Source organism: Cherax quadricarinatus, chromosome 4 (assembly GCF_038502225.1).
Source record: "Cherax quadricarinatus isolate ZL_2023a chromosome 4, ASM3850222v1, whole genome shotgun sequence".
Classification (NCBI taxonomy): Eukaryota; Metazoa; Arthropoda; class Malacostraca; order Decapoda; family Parastacidae; genus Cherax; species Cherax quadricarinatus.
In genome coordinates, this window is record NC_091295.1 from 1,447,001 (window position 1) to 1,466,282 (window position 19,282).

A 19,282-nucleotide genomic window follows, 5' to 3' on the forward strand; every position below is an offset into this window, starting at 1 on the left:
TCATAAGCTACATTTTTCTCTTTTATCACACTTTACTTCATCATTCCACCAATCACTCCTCTTTTTCCTCCTGCATCTGCCCTCCTATAACCACAAACTTCTGTCCCACATTCTAATACTGCATTTTTAAAACTATTCCAACCCTCTTCAACCCCCCCGACTACTCATACTTGCACCAGCCCACCCTTCTGCCAATAGTTGCTTGTATCTCACCCAAACTTCCTCCTCCCTTAGTTTATACACTTTCACCTCCCTCTTACCTGTTGTTGCCATTTTCCTCTTTTCCCATCTACCTCTTAATCTAACTGTAGCTACAACTGAATAATGGTCCGATATATCAGTTGCCCCTCTATAAACGTGTACATCCTGGAGCCTACCCATCAACCTTTTATCCACCAATACATAATCTATCAAACTACTTTCATTACGTGCTATATCATACCTTGTATATTTATTTATCCTCTTCATAAAATATGTATTACTTATTACCAAACCTGTTTCTACACATAGCTCAATTAAAGGCTCCCCATTTTCATTTACCCCTGGCACCCCAAATTTACCTACTACTACCTCCACTTCAGCATTGAAATCCCCAACTACCAGTACTCTCATACTTGGTTCAAAACTCCCCACACATTCACTCAACATTTCCTAAATCTCTCTCTCTCTCCTCTACACTTCTCTCTTCTCCAGGTGCATATACACTTAGTATAACCCACTTTTCACATCCAGCCTTTATTTTACTCCACATAATCCTTGAATTAATACATTTATAGTCCCTCTTTTCCTGCCATAACTTATCCTTCAACATTATTGCTACTACTACTTTAGATCTAACTCTATTTGAAACTCCTGATGTAATCCCATTTATTCCTCTCCACTGAAACACTCGAACTCCTTTCAGCTTTATTTAACTTAAAGCCAGGACATCCAGCTTCTTCATAACATCCACAATCATCTCTCTCTCATCATTTGCACAACATCCATGTATATTCAGACTTCACACTTTGACAATTTTCTTCTTCTTATTCTTTTTTAGTAATTATTATAGGAAAAGGGGTTACTAGCCCGTTGTTCCCGGCATTTTAGTTGACTTTTACAACACGCATGGCTTACGGAGGAAAGATTCTTATTCCACTTCCCCATGGATATAAAAGGAAAAGTAATAAGATCAAGAACTATTAAAATAAAATCAAAGAAAACTCAGATGAGTGTGTATAAATAAACGTGTATGTGTAGTGTGACTTCTAGCAGGCATGCATGAGCGTGTTCGTTAGGAGTGAATGGATACGAATGGTATTTGGGACCTGACGATCTTTTGGAGTGTGAGCAGGGTAATATTTAGTGAAGGGATTCAGGGAAACCGTTTTTTTTTTTATATAGCTGGACTTGTCTTGGAAATGGGAAGTACAATGCCTGCACTCTAAAGGAGGGGTTCGGGATATTAGCAGTTTGGAGGGATATATGTATTGTGTATCTTTGTACGTGTATGCTTCTACACTGTTGTGTTCTGAGCGCCTCTGCAAGGACAGTGATTGTGTGTGAGTGAGGTGAAAGTGTTGGATGATGAAAGTATTTTCTTTTTGGGGATTTTCTTTCTTTTTGGGTCGCCCTGCCTCGGTGGGAGACGGCTGACTTGTCAAAAAAAAAAAAGTGTAGTTTGATCTAAGTGTAAGTAGAAGTAACAAGACGTACCTGTAATCTTGCATATTTACGAGACAGACAGAAGACACCAGCAATCCTACCATCATGTGGGGCAATTGCGGGCTTTCGTTTTACACTTATTTGGCAGGACGGTGGTGCCTCCCTGCGTTGTTGCTGTCTACCAACCTACTACCTATTTTTTTTTTCAACAAACCAGCCGTATCCCACCAAGGCAGGGTGGCTCAAAAAGAAAAACGAAAGTTTCTCTTTTTAAATTTAGTAATTTATACAGAAGAAGGGGTTACTAGCCCCTTGCTCCTGGCATTTTAGTCGCCTCTTACAACACGCATAGCGTACGGAGTAAGAATTCTGTTCCACTTACCCATGGAGATAAGAGGAAATAAACAAGAACTAGAAAGAAAATAGAAGAAAACCCAGAGGGGTGTGTATATATATGCTTGTACATGTATGTGTAGCGTGACCTAAGTGTAAGTACAAGTAGCAAGACGTACCTTTAATCTTGCGTATTTATGAGACAGACAAAAGACACCAGCAATCCTACCATCATGTAAAACAATTACAGGCTTTCGTTTTACACTCACTTGGCAGGACGGTAGTACCTCCCTGGGTGGTTGCTGTCTACCAACCTACTGCCTATTATTATTATTATTATTATTATTATTATTATTATTATTATTATTATTATAATTATTATTGTTAGTAGTATTATTATTATTATTATTATTATTATTATTATTATTATTATTATTATTTTGCCCCCTCTGTGCTCTTGTTTCTACCCTATGTGGGCCCCTAGTTCTCCTGCAGTTGTCCTCTTTCTTAGTATTTGACTGACTCCACTACTACTACCTCTGCTGGCCTAAATATACAGGTCTCCCTCAACATTCACGTTTTTAACTTTCACGGGCTTCACACATTAGCGAATTCCCAACCGCCAAATTCCCAGCCACCAAATTCCCAGCCGCCAAATCATATTTAACTTTCCCGCCACCTGCGAGTCCCTACTACCCTCCCTCCGACCCCCGCAACTGGCAGCCATCCCTCCCACCACTCAGTGTGGTGAGTGTTTTGTTTGTTCATTATTTGCTATTAAACTACAGTATAAATAATGTAAACACATTCATGACTGCATATTGGAATGGCTATTTGGACAGGTATTAGACAGTGACATCATGTGTTTACTCTTGAACACAGCAAAGAATTAAACATTTCTGCTACAGCTAATAATAACAATAGTAATAATAATAATAATAATAAATATGATAGAATTGAAGAAGGAAATTGTACAAAAATACGAGGGAGTGGTTGACACATCGTCAGTGTGACTTTGTTTATGCTGGAGTGAACATTAGTCTCCCTGCTCTTCCAAACATTTCACAATACTTCATTGTGTTTGGTGCTTGTAGATTGAGTGTGACTTGAGTGGTAGAGTCAGTGATTGAGGCAATGGTATTTAATAACATACATGTTAATAATAATAATACATGTTATTAATAATATGTACTATTATTATTTATAACATGTGTGTTATTAAATACCACTGCCTCAACCGCTGAATTATTGTGAAATGTTTGGAAGAGCAGGGAGACTAATATTCACTCCAGCATAAACAAAGTCACACTGACGATGTGTTAACCACTCCCTCGTATTTTTGTACAATTTCCTTCAATTATATCGTATTTATTATTATTATTATTATTATTATTATTATTATTATTATTACTATTATTATTATTAGCAATAGCAGAAATGTTCGATTCTTTGCTGTGTTCAAGAGTAAACACATAATGTCACCGTCTAATACCTGTCCAAATAGCCATTCCAATATGCAGTCATGGATGGGTTTACATTATTTATTCTGTAGTTTAATAGCAAATAATGAACAAACAAAACACTCACCACACAGTGGTGGGAGGGCTGGCTGCCAGTTGCGGGGGTCGGAGGGAGGGTAGTAGGGACTCGCAGTGGTGGAGTCTGGTATTTAATAACATACATGTTATTAACATACATGTTATTAAATAACATACATTATTAAAGCATAACATATATATATTTAGTACAATTTACAATGTTTTCATGTATTTTATGATTATTCATGGTTCAACAAGTTAAGGAAGCAGTATTGTAATATATTTCCCTACAATATATTGGGGCACCAAACATTCACGGTTTTTCAAATTCGCGAGGCTCTTGACCCCCTAACCCTCGCGAATGTTGAGGGAGATCTGTATTCCCTTCTCCTTTTTGTTAACCCTTTCAGGGTCCCCGGGCCCCCTCCCAGACTTATTCTCAGGGTCGCCTAAATTTAAAAAAAAAATTGTTTTCTTATGAAAAGATAAAGAATCTTTTCCCGATCATAATGACTCCAAAAGTATGAAATTTGATGGAAAACTTACGGAATTATGCTCTTGCGAAGTTCGCGGTCTCGACGATGTTTACGCATCGGCGATTTTGCCCACTTTGAGCCCTATCTTCGGCCTATTCCAGTGTACTAGTCGGAAAAAATCATAACTATTTCGCTAGAACTCCATTTTTTCTATTGAATGAGTACAAAAAACCACCCATTTACCAATTTCAACTATCCAATACAGTGGTCAGAATTTAGCAATTTTGCCAATTTCACGCAAATTTCAAAAGATGCCAATTTCCAAATAGGGTCCAGAATAAACAAGACAGACATTCCTGGCACTAAAATAACATTTCCTCTGTTCATTAGTCACATCCTCATGCCCTTCTTACATTCTTTTGCTTTCCACTTTGAATTTTTATTCTCAAAAAATAGAAGTTTTACTGTTACGCAGATTACTGCATTAGTGTAGAAATGGTATAAATAATATTGGCGCATTTGTGAAAGAATATTAGACTCACCAGTTGACGTGTATTGGACGCTTAGCATGATTTGTTACTTTTGAACTTAGGTAAAAATCTAACATTTCTGCTACTTTGAGCTCAATTTCAAGGTACTTTTCATTGTAAAACCAGTCAAAATCATCTCAATTTCTGTAATGTGTTCCATTCTATCGAATGAGACCAGGAAAACTAGAATACAACAATAAATACCATACAAAAATACAGTGCAAAGTCGCTGTTTTATTCCAAAAACAGTTTTTTTTTTCTCATTATGCACTGTGTGCTGCAGGATTTTTTTTTATACTGCTCACACTGACCACATAGACCCATTCTTTCATATGTAGGCCTACCAGCTTTCTCACTAGATTTGAGGGCGCTAGAATTTAGGCGTACTAGTACGTCAAAAACCCTGGTGCATAAGCCGTACTAGTACGTCCGAACCCCTGAAAGGGTTAGTGTGACTTCATAAATCCTCTAGGTCTGACTGAAACATCATTGCAAGCTCCTCTCTCCTATATGCGGGTTTTTTGTGTATTGTTCCAGTCACGGTATTGTGCCTTTTTTGTTATTTGTGAGTATGGATGTTGCTATTCAGAGGGTCATACAAGTTGTGATGTTTGTGCATTTCTGGCAGAACAGCTAATGAATGAGCAGTGGTGAATACATTTGACGTTTCTCTGCTTTGGTGGGAAATGGCTGTCGTGGTTAAAACTTCTCGTGCTACACTTTAGCCTATGTTGTTTTTTGGTTTCTAGTTATTAAGTGGATTTTTCATTGACGAGTGTAATTACTACACTTCTTCAAATTTGTACATTGCTGTGTTTGTTTATAAACAAAGTTTTTTGTGGGACACACTTCTGAGGATAGCTTGGTGTCATAATGGCAGTTTTTCTGGTTTTTCCAAGACTTGTTTGAGAATATTTGAACTGCACTTGCCCCCATTCTTGAAAGGTTAATCTTGTAGCTTTATTGTACAGTGCTGCAATTGCATAATTATGATATATTGATTGTATTTATTCCCTACCTGACTTTGCCTTTTAGCTGAGCTGCGCTCGCACTTCCGTTCCCTCTGCCAAGATGACACGCCCATGGTGCGGCGTGCTGCGGCGGGCAAGCTAGGAGAGTTTGCTAAAGTTGTAGAAGTGGACTACCTCAAGACAGATCTCATTCCCATGTTTGTTGCGTTAGCGCAGGATGAACAGGTGAGATCAGTCAAGAAACAACACTAATGAACAAGACAGTGAAGAGGGAATATTTCACAAGTTAAATAGTCCTTTTTCAGGTCTTTTATATTTAACATTATGACATATGTTCATTAACTTGAAATTTTCTCACAATGCTTCTCAGGCTTGAAAATGCCAAGAGCTTTGAGAAAGTTTATTTTTTTCACTTGTTATTATTGTTTCTTGGGTAGTGTATTGTAATCTTAACATAGCTGCTAGCCAGTGTGTGTACACATACATTTCATAATAATGTATCTGACCTTGTTTTCCTTATGTATCTATGACCTTGTTTTGCTTGCAAGAACTTGTCGTGCATACACACCCTAAAGAGCACCCCACAACTCTGGCAGGATTCAGTGCGACTTTTGGCGGTGGAGGCGTGCGTGAGTATGGCTGGGCTGCTACAGCAGGAAGACACAGAGATGCTGGTGATGCCCACTCTGCGCCAGGCAGCAGAGGACAAGTCCTGGAGAGTGCGATATATGGTAGCAGACCGCTTTATAGATCTCCAGAAAGCTGTGGGTCCAGAAATAACCAAAACAGATCTAGTTCCTGCTTTTCAAAGTTTATTGAAGGATGTTGAAGCAGAGGTAATGTATAATTTTTTTTTTTTTTTTATAAATCAACTGACTCAAATTAGTTTATCATAACTACCATCTATTTATTGTTAGTAGGTTAGTTGACAGCAACCACTCGGGCAGGATTGTTGGTTATTTATTTCAGTCTACAAAACTTTCATGTATTGTACACTTATCTTAACTTTCTTCTGTTTTTTAATACAATAAACCTTTGATTTTCTGGGGTAAAAATGGCAGTGGGTGGCCATTAACCCTGAAACTGTCGAAACGTAGATACATGTTTATGTTTGCTTGCATAGCACTCCGAATGTAGATAGTTTTATTTTTCATTCCTTCAAAATTGGGGCGATAGGCCTGAGTCGCCTAGACACGAGAGAATGGGTCTTAACATTCAGTGCAGTATTAAAAAATCTGGGACTACTTAGTACCTTCTGTGAGCACCAGTTCAATTGAGCACCAGCTAGAGCAAATAGCTTGGCAAACACCAGGGATTCACTGATGTCGTGTCGCATTAACACTCCCCTTTTAAGAGGAAAGTAAAAATAGGTTAGATAAATACATGAGTGGGTGTGGATGAGTGTGAGTTGGATCTGACTAGCTTGTGCTACTAGGTCTGATGCTGTGCTCCTCCTTCAGTGGATGTGACCTGATTAGGTGGGTCATTGGTCTATGCTGGGGGTGACATGGACCTGCCTTGCATGGTCCAGTAGGCCTGCTGCAGTATTCCTTCTTTCTTATGTTCTTATGTATTTGGCTGGCTGGCTTTGGCTGTCTCTGGCTGTTTCTGTATCTATCTCCCTCTGTCTATATCTCTGTCTATACGTATCTGTCTCCATCTCTGTCTCTCTCACATGTACACATAAGTACAGTTATTATACATAGTGTAAATTACCTAGGATAACCCAAAAATTCCAGGCAAAGTGCTATACTGTGCTTGTAGATATAAGACAAATAACCATGATAAACTAAGCGTTTTTACTTGCTCAGGAATCAGGGAGTGGCTCGTAATCCTACAGTTTTACAGCCACTCCCTGAGACAGACAAGCAGAGGCAGGCAGGCAGGCAGGCAGGCAGGCAGGCAGGCAGGCAGGCAGGCAGGCAGACAGGCAGACACACACACACACACACACACACACACACACACACACACACACACACACACACACACACACACACACACACACACACACACACACACACACACACACACACACACACACACACACACACACACACACACACACACACACACACACACACACACACACACACACACACACACACAGACACACACACAGACACACACACAGACACACACACAGACACACACACAGACACACACACAGACACACACACAGACACACACACACACACACACACACACACACACACACACCGGGGTGAGTATAACACCAGGCACATCTCCTGAAGCGCACATCAACCAAATAACTGCTGCAGCATATGGGCGCCTAGCAAACCTCAGAACAGCATTCCGACATCTTAATAAGGAATCATTCAGGACCCTGTACACCGTGTATGTTAGGCCCATATTGGAGTATGCGGCACCAGTTTGGAACCCACACCTAGCCAAGCACGTGAAGAAACTAGAGAAAGTGCAAAGGTTTGCAACAAGACTAGTCCCAGAGCTAAGAGGTATGTCCTACGAGGAGAGGTTAAGGGAAATCAACCTGACGACACTGGAGGACAGGAGAGATAGGGGGGACATGATAACGACATACAAAATACTGAGAGGAATTGACAAGGTGGACAAAGACAGGATGTTCCAGAGATTGGACACAGTAACAAGGGGACACAGTTGGAAGCTGAAGACACAGATGAATCACAGGGATGTTAGGAAGTATTTCTTCAGCCACAGAGTAGTCAGTAAGTGGAATAGTTTGGGAAGCGATGTAGTGGAGGCAGGATCCATACATAGCTTTAAGCAGAGGTATGATAAAGCTCACGGCTCAGGGAGAGTGACCTAGTAGCGATCAGTGAAGAGGCGGGGCCAGGAGCTCGGACTCGACCCCCGCAACCTCAACTAGGTGAGTACACACACACACACACACACACACACACACACACACACACACACACACACACACACACACACACACACACACACACACACACACACACACACACACACACACACACACACACACACACACACACACACACACACACACACACACACACACACACACACACACACACACACACACACACAGACAGACAGACAGACAGACAGGGAACAGGGGGGTGGAGGAGTGGCATTGCTGATCAAAAATCGCTGGAATTTTGATGAGCTGGAGAAAGGAGACAGCGGAGAAGAAAGTGATTACATAGCGGGAACACTTAACTCTGGAGGTCCCAAGGTGGAATAGCAGTGATGTATAACCCACCACAGAACAGCAGGAGGCCAAGGCAAGAGTACAATGAGAGCAATGGTTGACACACTGGCTAGAGTGGCCAGAAGAGCTCATGCATGCAGGACAAAGCTCCTGATCATGGGTGACTTTAACCACAAGGAGATCGATTGGGAGAACTTGGACCCACATGTGGGCCAAGATACTTGGAGGGCTAAGATGATGGAGGTGGTACTGGAAAACTTCATGTACCAACACGTAAGGGACACTACAAGAGAGAGAGGAGAGGATGAACCAGCAAGGCTGGACTTGCTATTCACCTTGAGTAGTGAAGATATCGAGGACATCACATATGAAAGACCCCTTGGGGCCAGTGACTATGTGGTTTTAAGCTTCGAATACACAGTAGAGCTACAAGTGGAGGGAGAAGCAGGAAGGCCAGGACGAATGAAGCCAAACTACAAGAAAGGGGACTACACAGGAATGAGGAACTTCCTGAACGGGGTTCAGTGGGACAGAGAACTGGCAGGGAAGCCAGTTAATGAGATGGAATATGTAGCAACAAAATGCAAGGAGGCTGAGGAGAGGTTTGTACCCAAGGGTAACAGGAATAATGAAAAAGCCAGGATGAGCTCATGGTTTACCCAAAGGTGCAGAGAGGCAAAAACCAAGTGTGCTAGGGAATGGAAGAAATATAGAAGTCAAAGGACCCAGGAGAATAAGGAGAGCAGTCGTAGAGCCAGAAACGAGTATGCACAGATAAGAAGGGAGGCCCAAAGACAATATGAAAATGACATAGCAGCGAAAGCCAAATCTGACCAGAAACTGTTGTACAGCCACATCAGGAGGAAAACAACAGTCAAGGACCAGGTAATCAGGCTAAGGAAGGAAGGAGGAAAGACAACAAGAAACGACCGTGAAGTATGTGAGGAACTCCACAAGAGATTCAAAGAAGTGTTCACAGAGGAGACAGAAGGGGTTCCAGAAAGACGGAGAGGTGGGGCACACCACCATGTGCTGGACACAGTGCACACAACCGAGGAAGAAGTGAAGAGGCTTCTGAGTGAGCTAGATACCTCAAAGGCAATGGGGATAGATAACATCTCCCCATGGGTATTGAGAGAGGGAGCAGAGGCACTATGTGTACCCCTAACAACAATATTCAATACATCTATCAAAACAGGGAGATTGCCTGAGGCATGGAAGACAGCAAATGTAGTCATAATCTATAAAAAAGGAGACAGACATGAAGCATTAAACTACAGACCAGTGTCACTGACATGTATATTATGCAAAATCATGGAGAAGATTATCAGGAGAAGAGTGGTGGAACACCTAGAAAGGAATGATCTCATCAGCAGCAGCCAACATGGTTTCAGGGATGGGAAATCCTGTGTCACAAACCTACTGGAGTTCTATGACATAGTGACAGCAGTAAGACAAGAGAGAGGTGGGTGGATTGCATGTTCTTGGACTGCAAGAAGGCGTTTGACACAGTGTTACAAAAAACGCGATTCTAAAAGCTTAGAGATCTCCAGGTAATACTAGAAAGGACTGCCCTTCTAGCATCCAGCCTGTTACTGGGCTTTCGTAACAATTAGTCAGTATCCTTTTCCAATTATCCATTAGAATTCAGTATGATTCAATAGTGCTTCAGGATTACAACTGGTAGGCTACTAACTAGAGAAATTAAAATTTAATAAATTTATTAAGTCTAGAGGTATATTATCAAATTAAATTAATCACAGTAATCAAAATAATATCACTTCTCTCGAGTACAATAATATTGTGCTGAAAGCACATATCACATTTATAATTTTTAAGTACCGTCTGGTACATTAACATTTAATAAGATATTACAAATATGTACAAGTACGTGTGTGTGTGTGTAAGTGATCTAAGTAGTTCGCTATGTCTCAAGACTCGACTAGACTTAAACAAGTGACTGACAAAGTCCTCAAATAAACTAACTTCTTGACCAACTGGCAATCAGAACAGTCTGCTTGAACAATAAAAAGAATGCTAAGCCCAATAGCAATACAACAAGCAACTGCGACACAGAATCAGGAACAAGGAGATAATATAACGACACTAAGTAGGGACCATCAGCAGATCCTCCACAAAAGTCACAAAACCCCCATACTACTGAACCTAAGTTCAGCATAAGAAAATCCCCGACTGTGATAATACACAGATACCAGTACAAGTTAGGTCAGAAGCTACTGCTCAGGACCTGAGTTACTCAGAGTGTCTATGAGACACACAACCTCAGTACAACGTCGAAAATCACTAAGTCTGTACAATGTTCTGTGAACACAGTTCTACAGAAATAACAAGAATAATGAGACAGACAATCTGTCCAACCACCAAGAGAGTCTAGACCAGACTGAATACTTCAGGCGAGGTGAGGACACCCCCCCTCGATCACGTGATAGCTCCGTTAATTACAATATCGCAAAGCGATAATTACAGTAGTTAGACAATCAAGACTTGAACTGAGCATATAATATGTTACATCCTACCTAACAACATAAGTCAAATAAAATTATAAAGCAATATATTCATGATTTAGCTATTATCGCAAATATAAGCAATATAAAATTATATGAAAAGGTAATAATTATATATATACATAAAAAGAATAACAAGAAGAAAATTGTCAAAGTGGGAAGTCTGAATGTGCGTGGATGTTGTGCAAATGATAAGAAAGAGATGATTGTGGATGTTATGAATGAGAAGAAACTGGATGTCCTGGCTTTAAGTGAAACAAAGCTGAAGGGGGTGGGAGAGTTTCAATGGAGAGGAATAAATGGGATTAGGTCAGGGGTTTTAAATAGAGTTAGAGCTAAAGAAGGAGTAGCAATAATGTTGAAGGATAAGCTATGGCAGGAAAAGAGGGACTACAAATGTATAAATTCAAGGATTATGTGGAGTAAAATAAAGATTGGATGTGAAAAGTGGGTTATAGTAAGCGTGTATGCACCTGGAGAAGAGAGAAGTGTAGAGGAGAGAGAGAGATTCTGGGAAATGTTGAGTGAATGCGTGGGGAGTTTTGAATCAAGTGTGAGAGTAATGGTGGTTGGGGATTTCAATGCTAAAGTGGGTAAATATGTTATGGAGGGAGTAGTAGGTAAATTTGGGGTGCCAGGGGTAAATGTAAATGGGGAGCCTTTAATTGAGCTATGTATTGAAAGAAATTTGGTAATAAGTAATACATATTTTATGAAAAAGAGGATAAATAAATATACAAGGTATGATGTAGCACGTAATGAAAGTAGTTTGTTAGATTATGTATTGGTGGATAAAAGGTTGATGGGTAGGCTCCAGGATGTACATGTTTATAGAGGGGCAACTGATATATCGGATCATTATTTAGTTGTAGCTACAGTTAGAGTAAGAGGTAGATGGGAAAAGAGGAAGGTGGCAACAATAAGTAAGAGGGAGGTGAAAGTGTATAAACTAAGGGAGGAGGAAGTTCGGGCGAGATATAAGCGACTATTGGCAGAAAGGTGGGCTAGTGCAAAGATGAGTAGTGGGGGGATTGAAGAGGGTTGGAATAGTTTTAAAAATGCAGTATTAGAATGTGGGGCAGAAGTTTGTGGTTATAGGAGGGTGGGGGCAGGAGGAAAGAGGAGTGATAGGTGGAATGATGAAGTAAAGGGTGTGATAAAAGAGAAAAAGGTAGCTTACGAGAGGTTTTTACAAAGTAGAAGTGTTATAAGAAGAGCAGAGTATATGGAGAGTAAAAGAAAGGTGAAGAGAGTGGTGAGAGAGTGCAAAAGGAGAGCAGATGAAAGAGTGGGAGAGGCACTGTCAAGAAATTTTAATGAAAATAAGAAAAAATTTTGGAGTGAGTTAAACAAGTTAAGAAAGCCTAGGGAAAGTATGGATTTGTCAGTTAAAAACAGAGTAGGGGAGTTAGTAGATGGGGAGAGGGAGGTATTAGGTAGATGGCGAGAATATTTTGAGGAACTTTTAAATGTTGAGGAAGAAAGGGAGGCGGTAATTTCATGCACTGGCCAGGGAGGTATACCATCTTTTAGGAGTGAAGAAGACCAGAATGTAAGTGTGGTGGAGGTACGTGAGGCATTACGTAGAACGAAAGGGGGTAAAGCAGCTGGAACTGATGGGATCATGACAGAAATGTTAAAAGCAGGGGGGGATATAGTGTTGGAGTGGTTGGTACTTTTGTTTAATAAATGTATGAAAGAGGGGAAGGTACCTAGGGATTGGCGGAGAGCATGTATAGTCCCTTTATATAAAGGTAAAGGGGACAAAAGAGATTGTAAAAATTATAGAGGAATAAGCTTACTGAGTATACCAGGAAAAGTATACGGTAGGGTTATAATTGAAAGAATTAGAGGTAAGACAGAATGTAGGATTGCAGATGAATAGGGAGGCTTCAGAGTGGGTAGGGGATGTGTAGATCGTGTTTACATTGAAGCATATATGTGAACAGTATTTAGATAAAGGTAGGGAAGTTTTTATTGCATTTATGGATTTAGAAAAGGCATATGATAGAGTGGATAGAGGAGCAATGTGGCAGATGTTGCAAGTATATGGAATAGGTGGTAAGTTACTAAATGCTATAAAGAGCTTTTATGAGGATAGTGAGGCTCAGGTTAGGGTGTGTAGAAGAGAGGGAGAATACTTCCCGGTAAAAGTAGGTCTTAGACAGGGATGTGTAATGTCACCATGGTTGTTTAATATATTTATAGATGGGGTTGTAAAAGAAGTAAATGCTAGGGTGTTTGGGAGAGGGGTGGGATTAAATTATGGGGAATCAAATTCAAAATGGGAATTGACACAGTTACTTTTTGCTGATGATACTGTGCTTATGGGAGATTCTAAAGAAAAATTGCAAAGGTTAGTGGATGAGTTTGAGAATGTGTGTAAAGGTAGAAAGTTGAAAGTGAATGTAGAAAAGAGTAAGGTGATGAGGGTATCAAATGATTTAGATAAAGAAAAATTGGATATCAAATTGGGGAGGAGGAGTATGGAAGAAGTGAATGTTTTCAGATACTTGGGAGTTGACCTGTCGGCGGATGGATTTATGAAGGATGAGGTTAATCATAGAATTGATGAGGGAAAAAAGGTGAGTGGTGCGTTGAGGTATATGTGGAGTCAAAAAAAGTTATCTTTGGAGGCAAAGAAGGGAATATATGAAGGTATAGTAGTACCAACACTCTTATATGGATGTGAAGCTTGGGTGGTAAATGCAGCAGCGAGGAGACGGTTGGAGGCAGTGGAGATGTCCTGTCTAAGGGCAATGTGTGGTGTAAATATTATGCAGAAAATTCGGAGCGTGGAAATTAGGAGAAGGTGTGGAGTTAATAAAAGCATTAGTCAGAGGGCAGAAGAGGGGTTGTTGAGGTGGTTTGGTCATTTAGAGAGAATGGATCAAAGTAGAATGACATGGAAAGCATATAAATCTATAGAGGAAGGAAGGAGGGTAGGGGTCGTCCTCGAAAGGGTTGGAAAGAGGGGGTAAAAGAGGTTTTGTGGGCGAGGGGCTTGGACTTCCAGCAAGCGTGCATGAGCGTGTTAGATAGTGAATGGAGACGAATGATACTTGGGACCTGACGATCTGTTGGAGTGTGAGCAGGGTAATATTTAGTGAAGGGATTCAGGGAAACTGGTTATTTTCATATAGTCGGACTTGAGTCCTGGAAATGGGAAGTACAATGCCTGCACTTTAAAGGAGGGGTTTGGGATATTGGCAGTTTGGAGGGGTATGTTGCGTATCTTTATACGTATATGCTTCTAAGCTGTTGTATTCTGAGCACCTCTGCAAAAGCAGTGATAATGTGTGAGTGTGGTGAAAGTGTTGAATGATGATGAAAATATTTTTTGGGGGGGATATTCTTTCTTTTTTGGGTCACCCTGCCTCGGTGGGAGGCGGCCGACTTGTTGAAAAAAAAAAAATACATAATCATTTAGGTAGTAGGTTGGTAGACAGCAACCACCCAGGGAGGTACTACTGTCCTGCCAAGTGAGTGTAAAACGAAAGCCTGTAATTGTTTTACATGATGGTAGGATTGCTGGTGTCTTTTGTCTGTCTCATAAATATGCAAGATTACAGGCATGTCTTGCTACTTCTACTTACACTTAGGTCACACTACATGTACATGTACACGTTTATTTATACACACTCATCTGAGTTTTCTTTGATTTTATTTTAATAGTTCTTGGTCTTATTACTTTTCCTTTTACATCCATGGGGAAGTGGAATAAGAATCTTTCCTCCGTAAGCCATGCATGTTGTAAAAGTCAACTAAAATGCCGGGAACAACGGGCTAGTAACCCCTTTTCCTGTAATAATTACTAAAAAAGAATAAGAAGAAGAAAATTGTCAAAGTGTGAAGTCTGAATGTACATGGATGTTGTGCAAATGATGAGAGAGAGATGATTGTGGATGTTATGAAGAAGCTGGATGTCCTGGCTTTAAGTGAAATAACGCTGAAAGGAGTTCGGGTGTTTCAGTGGAGAGGAATAAATGGGATTACATCAGGAGTTTCAAATAGAGTTAGATCTAAAGAAGGAGTAGCAATGATGTTGAAGGATAAGTTATGGCAGGAAAAGAGACTATAAATGTATTAATTCAAGGATTATGTGGAGTAAAATAAAGGCTGGATGTGAAAAGTGGGTTATAATAAGTGTATTTGCACCTGGAGAAGAGAGAAGTGTAGAGGAGAGAGAGAGATTTAGGAAATGTTGAGTGAATGCATGGGGAGTTTTGAACCAAGTATGAGAGTACTGGTAGTTGGGGATTTCAATGCTGAAGTGGAGGTAGTAGTAGGTAAATTTGGGGTGCCAGGAGTAAATGAAAATGGGGAGCCTTTAATTGAGCTATGTGTAGAAACAGGTTTGGTAATAAGTAATACATATTTTATGAAGAGGATAAATAAATATACAAGGTATGATATAGCACGTAATGAAAGTAGTTTGTTAGATTATGTATTGGTGGATAAAAGGTTGATGGGTAGGCTCCAGGATGTACACATTTATAGAGGGGCAACTGATATATCGGACCATTATTTAGTTGTAGCTACAGTTAGATTAAGAGGTAGATGGGAAAAGAGGAAAATGGCAACAACAGGTAAGAGGGAGGTGAAAGTGTATAAACTAAGGGAGGAGGAAGTTTGGGTGAGATACAAGCAACTATTGGCAGAAGGGTGGGCTGGTGCAAGTATGAGTAGTCGGGGGGGGTTGAAGAGGGTTGGAATAGTTTTAAAAATGCAGTATTAGAATGTGGGGCAGAAGTTTGTGGTTATAGGAGGGTGGGGGCAGGAGGAAAGCGGAGTGACTGGTGGAATGATGAAGTAAAGGGTGTGATAAAAGAGAAAAATGTAGCTTATGAGAGGTTTTTACAAAGCAGAAGTGTTATAAGAAGAGCAGAGTATATGGAGAGTAAAAGAAAGGTGAAGAGAGTGGTGAGAGAGTGCAAAAGGAGAGCAGATGATAGAGTGGGAGGGGCACTGTCAAGAAATTTTAATGAAAATAAGAAAAAATTTTGGAGTGAGTTAAACAAGTTAAGAAAGCCTAGGGAAAGTATGGATTTGTCAGTTAAAAACAGAGTAGGGGAATTAGTAGATGGGGAAAGGGAAGTATTAGGTAGATGGCGAGAATATTTTGAGGAACTTTTAAATGTTGAGGAAGAAAGGGAGGCGGTAATTTCATGCACTGGCCAGGGAGGTATACCATCTTTTAGGAGTGAAGAAGAGCAGAATGTAAGTGTGGTGGAGGTATGTGAGGCATTACGTAGAATGAAAGGGGGTAAAACAGCTGGAACTGATGGGATCATGACAGAAATGTTAAAAGCAGGGGGGATAGTGTTGGAGTGGTTGGTACTTTTGTTTAATAAATGTATGAAAGAGGGGAAGGTACCTAGGGATTGGCGGAGAGCATGTATAGTCCCTTTATATAAAGGGAAAGGGGACAAAAGAGATTGTAAAAATTAGAGGAATAAGTTTACTGAGTATACCAGGAAAAGTATACGGTAGGGTTATAATTGAAAGAATTAGAGGCAAGACAGAATGTAGGATTGCGGATGAGCAGGGAGGCTTCAGAGTGGGTAGGGGATGTGTAGATCGTGTTTACATTGAAGCATATATGTGAACAGTATTTAGATAAAGGTAGGGAAGTTTTTATTGCATTTATGGATTTAGAAAAGGCATATGATAGAGTGGATAGAGGAGCAATGTGGCAGATGTTGCAAGTATATGGAATAGGTGGTAAGTTACTAAATGCTGTTAAGAGTTTTTATGAGGATAGTGAGGCTCAGGTTTGGTTGTGTAGAAGAGAGGGAGACTACTTCCCGGTAAAAGTAGGTCTTAGACAGGGATGTGTAATGTCACCATGGTTGTTTAATATATTTATAGATGGGGTTGTAAAAGAAGTAAATGCTAGGGTGTTCGGGAGAGGGGTGGGGTTAAATTATGGGGAATCAAATTCAAAATGGGAATTGACACAGTTACTTTTTGCTGATGATACTGTGCTTATGGGAGATTCTAAAGAAAAATTGCAAAGGTTAGTGGATGAGTTTGAGAATGTGTGTAAAGGTAGAAAGTTGAAGGTGAGCATAGAAAAGGTTACGGTGATGAGGGTATCAAATGATTTAGATAAAGAAACATTGGATATCAAATTGGGGAGGAGTATGGAAGAAGTGAATGTTTTCAGATACAGTGGACCCCCGCATAACGATTACCTCTGATTGCGACCAATTATGTAAGTGTATTTATGTAAGTGCGTTTGTACCTGTATGTTTGGGGGTCTGAAATGGACTAATCTACTTCACAATATTCCTTATGGGAACAAATTCGGTCAGTACTGGCACCTGAACATACTTCTGGAGTGAAAAAATATCGTTAACCGGGGGTCCACTGTACTTGGGAGTTGACGTGTTGGCAGATGGATTTATGAAGGATGAGGTTAATCATAGAATTGATGAGGGAAGAAAGGTGAGTGGTGTGTTGAGGTGTATGTGGAGTCAAAAAACGTTATCTATGGAGGCAAAGAAGGGAATGTATGAAAGTATAGTAGTACCAACACTCTTATATGGATGTGAAGCTTGGGTGGTAAATGCAGCAGCGAGGAGACGGTTGGAGGCAGTGGAGATGTCCTGTCTAAGGGCAATGTGTGGTGTAAATATGCAGAAAATTCGGAGTGTGGAAATTAGGAGAAGGTGTGGAGTTAATAAAAGCATTAGTCAGAGGGCAGAAGAGGGGTTGTTGAGGTGGTTTGGTCATTTAGAGAGAATGGATCAAAGTAGAATGACATGGAAAGCATATAAATCTATAGGAGAAGGAAGGAGGGGTAGGGGTCGTCCTCGAAAGGGTTGGAAAGAGGGGGTAAAGGAGGTTTTGTGGGCGAGGGGCTTGGACTTCCAGCAAGTGTGCATGAGCGTGTTAGATAGGAGTGAATGGAGACGAATGATACTTGGGACCTGACGATCTGTTGGAGTGTGAGCAGGGTAATATTTAGTGAAGGGATTCAGGGAAACAGGTTATTTTCATGTAGTCGGACTTGAGTCCTGGAAATGCGAAGTACAATGCCTGCACTTTAAAGGAGGGGTTTGGGATATTGGCAGTTTGGAGGGATATGTTGTGTATCTTTATACGTATATGCTTCTAAGCTGTTGTATTCTGAGCACCTCTGCAAAAACAGTGATAATGTGTGAGTGTGGTGAAAGTGTTGAATGATGATGAAAATATTTTTTGGGGGGGATATTCTTTCTTTTTTGGGTCACCCTGCCTCGGTGGGAGACGGCCGACTTGTTGAAAAAAAAAATAATAATAATAATAATAATCACCAAGTCTCATTGAATGTCGTGTATTACGTTAACCCTTTCATGGTTGGTGCCGTACTAGTACGGCTTGAACGCCAGGGTTAGTGTTGTACTAGTATGCATAAATTCTAGCGCCTTCAAATGGGTGCTACTTTGGCTTGTTATCTACAAGGAAAATGATATCTACACTTAAATTGCGATCTACACCTTATATTGCAATCAACATTGTACCTAACCTAACATAACCTAACCTAGGTTAATTACTGTGTTGATTGCAATATAAGGTGTAGATCGCATAAGAAAGTAGATTCATGATACGTAGATCGCAATGTAAGTGTAGATATCCCAAAGTAGATTCATGACATGTAATAATTATCACCGAGTCTCATTGAATGTCGTGTATTACATTAACCCTTTCATGGTTGGTGCCGTACTAGTACGGCTTGAACGCCAGGGTTAGTGCTGTACTAATATGCATAAATTCTAGCGCCTTCAAATGGGTGCTACTTTGGCTTGTTATCTACAAGAAAAATATCTACACTTACATTGCGATCTACACCTTATATTGCAATCAACACAGTACCTAACCTAACCTAACCTTGGTTAGGTACTTTGTTGATTGCAATATAAGGTGTAGGTCACATAACAAAGTAGATTCATGATACGTAAATTGCAATGTAAGTGTAGATATCATCCCAAAGTAGATTCATGACATGTAGTTAACAAGACAAAGTAGCACCTTCAAATGTAGCGAGAGAAAGCTGGGTTTGTGTGGTCAGTGTTCCCAGTATAAAAAAAGAATCTGCAGCA

At 40.3% G+C, this 19,282-nt stretch overlaps 1 protein-coding gene across 4 annotated transcripts in view; it reads left to right on the forward strand.

The window, feature by feature from the left end:
* The window catches only part of Pp2A-29B (Protein phosphatase PP2A regulatory subunit A), a 121,686-nt gene that overhangs the window by 31,407 nt on the left and 70,997 nt on the right, over nt 1-19,282 (forward strand). For 2 of the 4 annotated variants that reach the window (XR_011393139.1, XM_070093960.1), the window contains exons 4-5: nt 5,557-5,717; nt 6,089-6,328. Coding sequence is in view for 3 of the 4 variants with exons in the window: in XM_070093960.1 (XP_069950061.1) it covers nt 5,557-5,717; nt 6,089-6,328 (401 nt within the window). In the remaining variant the exon portion in view is untranslated. Of the gene's footprint in view, nt 1-5,556; nt 5,718-6,040; nt 6,329-19,282 lie in introns of all 4 variants that reach the window. The other 2 variants (XM_070093953.1, XM_070093956.1) reach the window with 1 other exon arrangement.